This window comes from Zootoca vivipara, chromosome 11 (assembly GCF_965207765.1).
Source record: "Zootoca vivipara chromosome 11, rZooViv2.hap1.1, whole genome shotgun sequence".
In the NCBI taxonomy this organism is placed as follows: domain Eukaryota; kingdom Metazoa; phylum Chordata; class Lepidosauria; order Squamata; family Lacertidae; genus Zootoca; species Zootoca vivipara.
The window spans coordinates 35548651-35559788 of NC_142594.1; the positions used below are offsets into that span (position 1 = coordinate 35548651).

The following is an 11138-nucleotide window of genomic DNA, read 5'->3' on the forward strand; positions in this document are numbered from 1 at the left end:
TCCAAAGATATTGGGCAGGAGATGAAAATTCTGAAACATTCTCTAATGTGTATACCCAGAACTCCTGGCTGGTATTAAAATGGCCATAACCTGTTGGCAATTTAGGCTTCTCCAACCTTTTTAGCAAACAGAACCATCATGTTCTATATAAAAAGTGGGTGTGGAAAACGAACACAGCCATAAACAAGAGTCTCTTTGCTTTTCCGCAGCTGAAGTTCAGAGTGAAATTGAACGAATATTTGAATTAGCAAGGACGTTACAGCTGGTAGTACTTGATGCCGATACTATTAATCATCCAGCTCAACTTGGTAAAACTTCTCTGGCTCCCATTATAGTGTATGTAAAGATTACTTCTCCAAAGGTAAATATTTTCCACTGGTAGTTCAGTTTTTGGCCTAACCTTTGCTTCCAGTCCCATGCTGTGGTGTGGAGATACTTGCGTTGCCTGGAAATATTGATGAATTACATCTTTGAAGTTCTGTGTGGTAAAATATATTTAATGAACAGTACATAAGTACAGTTTGCTGCCGTATTTCTGACTAAGCCCAAAGGAAGGGGAGAATACATTATACAATTGACATCTTTGGCTTCACAATATGAAGCAACAAGAGTTCAAGAGGGGTGAAATGGCTGGCTCTGAATGCACAAAAGAAACTAATTTTAAAGAATTTAAAGGGGCAGTGTGGGCTGCTTGCTGGTCCACTATGACTCACCCTGCAGTTGATCAGTGTTTTTTGTGCCCCTACTTTAAAATAATTCTCTCATTGCAGTATCTATGCATGCAATCTGTTTCTTACATGGTTCAAAATTGATTCCATTATATTTTCATTCTTTCATATTTTAACTGTGGTCTTCTTTTCCCACAGGTTTTACAAAGGTTGATAAAATCCCGAGGCAAATCTCAGGCGAAGCACCTTAATGTTCAAATGGTAGCAGCTGATAAACTGGCTCAGTGCCCTCCAGTGAGTTATTCTTAACATAGATGGGTAGAGCTGTGGAACTGTAACTTGTTCCTTTCTCTACTGATTGAAAACAATGTGAAAGTGAATCTGTGTGTTTAATTTTTGCAGCAAGTTCTAGCCATGAGTTTAAACATAGCTTAGCCAGCTGGCTTTGAGGGGATGAATAGTGCATGCAGCACTATGTAGCAGAGTTCCTTATCCAGGTCAAAAGACCATTAAATAACTCCTACATCAATGGTCTCTTCCTCTATGTACCCAAGTATTGGATATTGTATGCTGGGTGTTATATCCTGGTCTTTTAGCTTTCTGTTGTAATAATGGGTTTTCCTTTCTTGCCAAAACCTCTCTTTTGTACTTTCAGTTGCCAACTGAAAACAAAATCTTAACCAGAGTGGTGGAAATAGTGATTCCCCACACTCCGGAGTAGTAAATTTCTGTGTTGTGTGGCAAAGCTTTGGCTGACTTTAAGTGTCACATGAGTTTAATGATTTGAATGTTATGAACATGGTTTTCCATAGTTCTTTGGTTGTGGCGTTAGACGATTTATTAATTTTTTTGGTATTGTTTTGACTGCATTAATCTAATCTCCAGGAAATGTTTGATGTGATTCTGGACGAGAATCAGCTTGAAGATGCTTGCGAGCACCTGGCTGACTATTTGGAAGCTTATTGGAAGTCCACACACCCTGCTAGCAGCCACCCTCCTAATGAGCTTCTCACTCGCACACTGGCAACCGCCACTCTTCCTATCAACCCAGGCCCAAATGTTAATTTGCAGGTAAAGGTACTTTTTGGATGCCGTTTGGTTTTAAGGCTTCCCTCCAAGAGTCCCTGCTGTGCACATGCACTGTGGTGGCTCTTTGTGTTACAAAAATGGGTCTAATTCCCAGTATTAAAAGATTGCAGGTGTTCTCTCAGCTTTCAGATCCGATGCAGGTGAAAGATGAGCTATTCCATTTCAGCCTGAAATAAATAAAATATATGAAAATGGAGACAGGTTGTGCAATTTACAACAGCCAGATTCTGGCTTTATTGAATTAATGACCAAAAGCTGTCTATGTAAGGTTAAGTAGAAGTACTTTTTCTAGGAGTTATGACTGTAGAAAACATCAAAAGAGTTCTGCTCTTGCCTTAACTCTAGTTTTGTAATAAAAAATAAAACTGTAATATTTAGGATAATATCTTAAGTATGAGCATTTCATTAGGAGTAGCTAAATCTTTTGAATTTGCTTTTAAGTGATTTTGTGAGAATTGTAAAAAAAATATGATGCAAGTTAAGATGATTAATCAAAATTGTTCATTTTTCAGTGATTTCAAAACATTGTGCTGATGAAGATTAGGTTTGATTATGCTTGGTAATTTTTATTTCTGTTTTCAGTAATGTGCTAGGAAATTAAACAATAATTTCACTCTGTCTTTTGTTTTTTGTGGCAAAGTTCAACCCTTCTGAAAAGGTAAATTGGCAGTTTAAAAACACATCTTGCCACAACTAGAACGCACTTACAACACAATCCAAACATGTTTACTCAGAAGTAAGTTCTGCTGAATTCAGTGGGGCTTACTCCCTAGTATGCTTGTGTAGGACTTAAAAGCTTAACTGCCTTAAAAAAACAGTACAGCAGTGATATTATTGATGTTATAATACAAGTGCTATCAAGCTTGAACCTCTGAATAATTTTTATTTTAAGGACGGTATCCTGTTTTTAAAATGAAAACTCTTGATTCACCTACATTATGTGGTTTGCTATTGATCTTTTTTGCGATGATGTCTGCTTTCAAAAATCTTTCAGGTTTATCTTGTGCCTGATTCACCCACCTCATTGCCAGATCTGCTCTTTATTTTCCGTGTGGTGTGTCTGTGCTGGGAGGTGGGGCTAATCAAAATGTTCTGAAAAGTTGATATGATCACCAGAGCTCAGGGCCTAACTGAAAATAAAGTGAAACTAACTTTGTTTTCTTTGTGCATGAAGGTTCACTTGTATTATAAAGCAGTATCTCCAGTAAAAGTTCCAATTCTTGTATTCCTAGATTTGACCATAGTTGTTAGCCATAGGTTGACTTCAGACAGCTTACTGTGGAATAGCATTGTGAAAAATATGTCTGCTCAACAGTTTAAGGATCATGACATTAATGGTTTATAATGCGTTTTCTGCTCAGTATTTGCCAGTGTGAAATTACAACTCTGTTGTATTAATCAGGGCTCTCAAGGAGACCAGAGGAATGAACAATCAGCCCCTGAACGAACTGGTTCCCAAGCTGAAGAAGAAGCACGGGCCGAACCAACCAGGAAATCCCAACACCGCTCTTCCACTTCAGGCCATAACCATCGTAGTGGAACTAGTCGTGGCCTGACTAGACAAGAAACTTTTGACTTGGAAACACAAGACAGCAAAGATTCAGCATACGTAGAGCCAAAGGAGGATTATCCTCATGAACACTATGATTCTCATCGAGATCACAGTCACAGGGATGAGTCCCATGGGAGCAGTGATCACAGACACCGAGAATCAAGGCTCCGCTCAAAGGAAAAGGACCGAGAGCAGGACCATAACGAAGGCAACAAGCAGCGTAGCCGTCATAAATCAAGGGACCAGTATTGTGACAGGGATGGGGAAGTGATATCTAAAAAACGCAATGATACAGCAGAATGGAAGCGAGAGGTGTACAGTCACCAATAACGTTTGGCAGTTTTGTGTTTCTTTTGAAGTTGTGTATGACAAAGCCCCCCCCCCTTTTTTAAAAAGAACAAATCTGGGTTTTCATTGCAGAACATGTTGTATCCTGTATGCTGCTTTTTTTAAAAAAAAAATTTGCTGTTGCTATCACAGCAATAGCATGAAATAGAATATTCATTTTAATTAGTGCTATAACACATTGGCATAGTACAACTGCAAAGTCCCTGGTGTTATACCGAGCTTTTCTCCCCCCCCCCCAAAGCCGTTTTTGGTAGCTGCCACTTGAACAATATCTGTTGTCATCAAGGTGTTGTTAGTGTTTTCAGACAAAATACAATTGGTGTTTATTAACTTCCCATGTTTTTCAGCAAGCCAAAATCAGCACATCCAAAACTGAAGCTCTCATCTGTTTGGATTTTTTTTTTTAATCGTTAGGCACCTGATTTGCCATTGATTTGAGAGCCACTTTCTGTTGATTGTACTTCTAGTGGACTACATTTGGAGACAGAATTCAGTTTTGCCTTACACACAGGGGATCATAAAGTCAAAATCTCTTTTCTATGTACTGGTACTGTGTACTGTATAGACAGTTTATAAATGTTATTTCTGCAAACACCTTCTTATATAAGATTGACCACACTGTTTAAAGTCCTAATGCCAAGTCAGCAGATTTGCTTTTGAATTACTGGCAACTGGAACTAGCCTCATTCAGGAAATTTGTTAACAAGGTTCACTCTAGACACACGTTCTTCAGTAGCAGAAAGCTTATATTTAGTGTAAATAGGAATACATTAGGATAAAAGGTTGGATTGTCCTTAAAAACTTAAAATCATTTTTGCACTTTTAAATCTACAGCAAAAATAATGTGACACTATAAATGCTCTAAACAGGACACACTAATTGCAGTGAGCACACAGATAACATTTTTTCTTGTCAACTTGATAGGCCACATTTGACATGGTGCAAAAGTGTGTGTTTGTGTGTAAAACAATTGACAACAGGAGTGGTTGTAAAGGGTACACAGGAGACTATAGGCAACCCATATATTATGAATCAACCATAATTTCCACCTTTAGCTGCTCAGGTATTACGATTTGTACACATATGCAGTACAATGTCAGGAAATCCTTAATTGTACTTTCATGAAAAGGGATTCCCACACTTTCAATATGCTCTCTTATCAAAGGACCGCATGATCTTCCATGCTTAGATTTTAAGCACCACACTGGCCATGGCAGCAAAGAACTCATTTGAGCAGCTAAATATGGCAATTGGGGCTGAATCATAACACATCAGTTGGTCCCGAGAGTGTAATTATTCCAAAAATGAGTAAGGGTTTTCCTTCTGTCTGCAACTCTAAAGGTCCAACATGAGGAAGTTTATGTCTACAGGTAATTGGGAAAGCATCAATCTGCTGGCTCTTTGTCGAGGATCCAGGAAAGTAAAAAACACAGGCAAATGTGACTGAGTGTTTCACTGGAAATGTAAAATCTTTTTGTGTTTTAGAGTATTTGTTTTAGTAAGAAAAGTTTACACTGCTTGTGGAGAGTTATTTTGTTGGAAAATAAATTTTTGTAGCTTCTCCACTTTCCTATATTTCTGTATCCTGGTTAACATGGCCTTCTGACACTTGCCTCTGGATTTTAGCCTCTAGCACAGGGGTGTCAAACTCAAATTCATCGGGGGCCACATCAGCAGTTTGGTCACCCTCAAAGGGCCGGTTGTATCTGTAGGACTATGTGTCCACTCTTTATTATCATAAATTATTGTCACTGCATTCAATTATTACTGTTTTTGTAATAATGTAAGTAATAATAATAATAATAATAATAATAATAATAATAATAATAAATTTTTATTTATACCCTGCCCTCCCCAGTCAAAAACCGGGCTCAGGGCGGCTGACACCAACAGAATTACCATAAAACATAAAAACAATTAAGTAAAATACAGATTAAAATACCGTATTAAAATTTAAAGTGCAGCCTCAAATTCAAGTATTCCATAAGTCCAAGCCATAAGGGAGGAAAAACACAGGGGTCAAGCTGAGTCTAACCCAAAGGCCAGGTGGAACAGCTCTGTCTTGCAGGCCATGCGGAAAGATGACAAATCCCGCAGGGCCCTGGTCTCCTGGGAAAGAGCGTTCCACCAAGTTGGGGCCAGTACTGAAAAGGCCCTGGCTCTAGTAGAGGCCAATCTGGCCATCTTATGGCTCAGGATCTCCAGAATATTGTTGTTTGTGGACCTTAAGGTCCTCCGCGGGGCATACCAGGAGAGGCGGTCCCGTAGGTACAAGGGTCCCAAGCTGCATAGGGTTTTAAAGGTCAAAACTGCGTCGCAGAGGCTCGGGACTCTCCGTGCGGCGCTGCTCCAGCCACCTTTCTACCCCCCCCCCCGGCCCCAGCTGTTTGTCTGCGCTGGGTCCCGCTGGCTGGGGAGCTCGGCGGGCCACATGACGAGGTCTGGCGGGCCGGATTTGGCCCCCGGGCCTTGTGTTTGACACCCGTGCTCTAGCAAGTTCCTAAAAGGCTATTGTAACTTCCTGACAGAAGCAAGCAAGACTCAAAACTGAATTTCAGGTTTGCCCTGTACAGCTACTATACTTTTAATGCGAGCAAGTTAATACAGTGGGAAAAGGGAAGGCGGTAATGGAGACACATTCCAGAATACCCAGTGGGAAAGGCATCCACAACATTCTTGCTGCCATAGTGCCGGTTTCCTGCTGGATGTTCTGAGACTTGTAAGCCTTGTACCAGTTCCTCACATGATAGAGGGTCCTAGGAGCACCCACAGCTGCCACTACCTTCCCCTATTCCAAAGGTGAGTTTCTAGACCTTGGGACCAGGGGAGAAGGCAGATGCAGGTGTATTCCAAGGTTCCTTAAGTGTTCAGTTGGAACTCTTAGGAGTCCTGAAAGGACTTGAGCTTCTCTTAAGTTGTGGAAGGGTCAGAGCTCCTAACAGCTTAAAAGCATCTTAAAAGGAATACTGAAATGTGAATGTTGGTGTATCCTGTGGGGAACTTTTCTCTAGACTCCCATATAACACAAGAAAGGGGGGGAGAAGAGAGCAAACATTAATTTATTCAATAAATTCACCCTAAAACTGTAAAACACAATATAACTAATTGCAATCAGAATTAAAGCCATTCATTCATTCATTCATTCATTCAAGCAATCCATCCCTACCTCACATTGTACCACATAGTTTCGAGACAAGAACTGCAATCCTGCACACATGCAATTGGTAGTAAAGCCCATTGAGCTAAATAGAGTTAGCTTCTGACTAAACATGCATAGAATTGTGCTGTAAACCAATGACAGGAGCTCAGCTCACGCATACCACACTGGCTACTGTTCTCTCCACCTGGCAGTTAGATGAGTGGGAAGGCCCAGCCATTTGCCTGGTGGGCACCATCACCTAGTTGTAGCTCTTGCAGCCTAGACCCTTCTTTTGGGATGCTGATGAAGACACTTGGCGTCAAGCTAAGGACAATGTCTTACAATTGCCTAGTTCACCAAGAGTATCTTCTATGACAGTGGTTCCCAATCGGGGGGTCGGTGTAACCCACCCAGGGGGTCCGTGGCACCATTCACACAACAAAAACTACCAAAGAGATCAAAATTGTCAATAATATGGGGTGCATGGCTTGGCTTTTGAAAAATGGGAGCTGCATTACTTAGCTAATTGGTAACTGCTGCGCTATGAGACTTTAACAGGACTCCAAAGAATGAACTCAGGGTATCAGCAACTCTCTTTCTCTCTCTCTCTCACACACACACATCACAAACCTACTGCAATACTATGGGGTAATTACAATATAATGCTAGACTGTCAATGTCCAGGGTTAGGTGAACAGGAAGCTATTTATTCCAGAGCTCTGTAATTAGGGAGAGTATTCCCTCCCCTCCACCCATGATTCATTGGGGGGGGGCACTTCTCACTATTATATTTCTGCAATATTCTAAAGCCCTACCCCCCACTCCCCTGGCTATAGTCATTACTCTTAATTTTCTGGCTTTTAATGCCGATTCTTTCTCTTTGCAACACTTTGGCAGGATTTCAAATTCTTCAGCATCTGCAACAAGCTTCCATATAAAGCTACAAACAGTTCCAGTTGGAACTGGAAACTCAATGGGTTTGATTCAGATAGTTCATTTGGGCTGCAATTCTATACACTTATATACATGCAAATACAACTGAACTCAATGGTACTTTTGAATAGAAATATACAAGATTGCCATTAGTTTCCATTGAAATTGATAGGTCTTAAAGGTGACAACTAGTTTGTCTCATTGATTTAAATGGGATTTAAGTACAACTAACTTGGTCTAGATTCAATCCAATGTTTATTCATTTCTTCATAGTATGCACTATTAGCAAACTGATGAATTCTAACAAATCTATTGGTGTCAAGGTTGAGTACTATAGCTCATAATCTTTTAATGATTACTATTTGGTACTTAATAACCTGTCCGTTGTGTGTTTTCCTCAATTACTCTTAAGACAAAGAGAAGAGGCTGGCCTTGTACTTCTTGCAAAGTGATGGGTCATTTTTCTGTTACGAAGCTGCTCACTAAGAACCTGGCATTCAGGCAGAATACAACAGGGTTTTAAAATAATTAAATCAATACTAAAACATTCAGATGAGCAAAGTGCTATGAATATACAACATTGCTTTATTTGCAGCATTGTAAAATGGCAAATGCCCTTTGCCCTAATAATCAGGATTCGTGCTGAATACTAAAAACAAACATAAGGAAATGCCTTGCCATAAGAATCTTGGCAAACATAAGGAAATGCCTTGCCATAAGAATCTTGGGGGACCTGCTCCCTGCCTTGCAGGCCTTTTCCACCTGGCAGGGGGTGGCCCTGACTTAATCCAACAACAAAAGTGGAGGCGGCTGAACAGACTTTTGGACTGAGGTTATTGCATGGTGGGTTTTGTTTGCTGCATTAGTGGCTAAATTATTTAAAATGTTTTACATTGTTTTAACTTCTTTTTAACTTGTGTTTTATAAACCTCGGGGGGGGGGGTGTTTGTCTTTGAACTGAAAGCTGTGGGGTGTACTTGGGAAGAGAGCTGGAAAGAGCAGAAGCTCCCCTACAGCCAGGGTAGGGGTAAATATGGTAAGGGGCACTTGGCACAGGCACTTAGTAGAATGCTTCCCCCAGAGTGTCTCACCTGGCACCTTCATTGCATACCGTTAGGTGCCAGGTGAAAACGTTTCTCTGTGACCAGGCCTTTGGCTGTTTAGCACTCCATGGCATTTTAAATGGGGTTTTTTGGGGGGGGGTTGCTTTTGTGTTCTCATTTTGTATTTATATGTTGTAAACCACTTTGTGGTCTTCAGATGAAGGATGGTATACAAATTTAATAGAACAGTAATAATTAATGATAATAATACCAATAATATGTTGACTAGCAATAATGAAGATGCAACAGTACATATAAGAAAGTTTTTGATCTTAAGTCAAGATTATGAAGAATGGGTAAACATTTGTAAGTGAAATTTATATTGTTTTCATTGTTTCATCTCCACTAAAAGTTTGGAAACAGAACAGGTAATGTAATGGTTTTCCAGATACTAAGAGGGCTTTGCTCAGTATGCAGAATTAAACTGCAGTAATGCAGTATGTATGCGAGTTACCACAGAGTCACAGTCAAGTTAAATTCCTACCCTCGGGCTCATATAACTCAATAAATTTCCTTTAAAAAGACAGAAATCTCAACGAATAAAGAGGAAGAAATTTTAGGATTTAAAAAACCCCTTCTACTTGATTGAGTTAATGCACTTACAAATACATTCTTGCCACGACAGATTCTTGCACATTCTGTGCTATGTAAGTAACAAACATGTCATGTTACATAGTAGACACTATATATTAACCTCTACAAACCTCTACAAACTCACTTTCCCCTCGGGATTTCCACTCCAATTCTCATCTTCCGCAGGAAACACTGAGGCTGGGCTCCCTGATTTTTTCAGACAATGACAACTAACAAAGCTTATGTTAAGGAGTAGAGTGCAAACAAGCCAGCATTACTGAAATATATGTGTTGCACAGGCTAGGCCTATTAACATTTAGTCATAAATGCAGGACAGTGTCATTGCCTCCTTTTACTTGCCGACTTGCATTTCACTCATGGTGAAACAGATGCTTCATTCAGTGCCAGGCTGCCTCCACTCATGCCTTCTCTTAATAGCATCTGTCAACCTTGTTCCACCCTCCCATCTACATACAGCCCTGTTGACAGTAAAGTAAGTCATTAATGCACATGAAAACACATATGGTAAGTGGGCCCTCGGTGTGGAAGAAGACAATCACTGCACTCCTACTGCCCTGAATTTCAGTGATGACTCCAACCTGTATCAGATCTGAAAAACTAAATGCAAGGGTGGACAGATGGAGGCTATGTCTTAAAGCCAGCTACACTGTGGAAAACATTTACCGTTTACCTAGCATGCAACTTAAGGCAGACACTTTAACTTGCAAGTATTTTTTGGTCCATAAATATGTAACTTCTTTGTTCTCTTTAAACCAAAGGTTTTTTGATACAAGAATATGTGAACCACACACACTGCTATGTTTCAATACTTGTAAGAAATCCTATGGATTCAAGCGAATGTTTAGCGCTGGAAGCAACAGTGTGTATGTGTGGACACGCTATAGAAATGCACCAGCCTCTGATGCTCAGGCAAACAGGAAACCTCTTGCTGTTTTTGGTTTCTGGAAATTGTAACCTCCTCTACACTGAAGTCAATGACAAGTTCACATTTCATTTCAGAAACAAATTTAGTTAGATCTTCTAGCAGAAAAAGTTAGCTTGTGCAGCAAAAGCCAATTGTGCCCAAGCCCAATTAAGATTGACAAATAGAACTTAAATTCAAGATGATGACAACAACAATGAATTATTATCTATACCCTGCCCATCTGGCTGTGTTTCCCCAGCCACTCTGGGCAGCTCCCAATAGAGTATTAATAATAAAGTGAAAAAAACATCAAACATCAAAAACTTCCCTTAACAGGGCTGCCTTCAGATGTCTTCTAAAAGTCAGATAGCTGTTTATTTCCTTACACTGTTCCACCTGATTTATCTGTTGCTGAGCCTTCCCATTTCAGACAGGATATGCATGATCACATTTGAATCTCCCCTCTCATATACAAAAGACTTCCTGTATCTACATATCAGGACACAAAGTTCCAGGCTACTGTTTTCTGTGTACTGTACATTAAACGGGAGGAGAGCTAGATATTGCAGTCCCACACAGCAGTGCAAAACTCAGTTACGAAGTTTCATTCCGTTGCTTTCAGTGAAACTTGTTTATGGTATAGAAAACTAGCACCAAATTGATTCAGTCAGGCTTTCTAATTGATGGTGATTTTCCTCAGCAAGCTGAAACTCCCCCCCTCCCCTGTGTCATAGTCTTGTTGCTGAGCAAAAACATGCAGAGGTCAGCACAGTGGGAAACCAGCCAACCCAAAGGGTCTCTGAGGTGT

General features: G+C 40.2%; 1 protein-coding gene across 8 annotated transcripts in view; it reads left to right on the forward strand.

Moving 5' to 3' along the window:
* CACNB2 (calcium voltage-gated channel auxiliary subunit beta 2) overlaps window positions 1-5218 on the forward strand; it is a 138888-nt gene extending 133670 nt beyond the window's left edge. For 5 of the 8 annotated variants that reach the window (XM_035129854.3, XM_088654101.1, XM_088654103.1 and 2 more), the window contains 4 exons: window positions 210-361; window positions 867-962; window positions 1554-1739; window positions 3160-5218. In XM_035129854.3, the coding sequence (XP_034985745.1) occupies window positions 210-361; window positions 867-962; window positions 1554-1739; window positions 3160-3639 (914 nt within the window). In that variant the 3' untranslated portion in view covers window positions 3640-5218. The remainder of the gene's footprint in view (window positions 1-209; window positions 362-866; window positions 963-1553; window positions 1740-3159) is intronic. The other 3 variants (XM_035129858.3, XM_035129857.3, XM_088654104.1) reach the window with 1 other exon arrangement.
* The last annotated feature ends 5920 nt before the right edge of the window (window positions 5219-11138 follow it).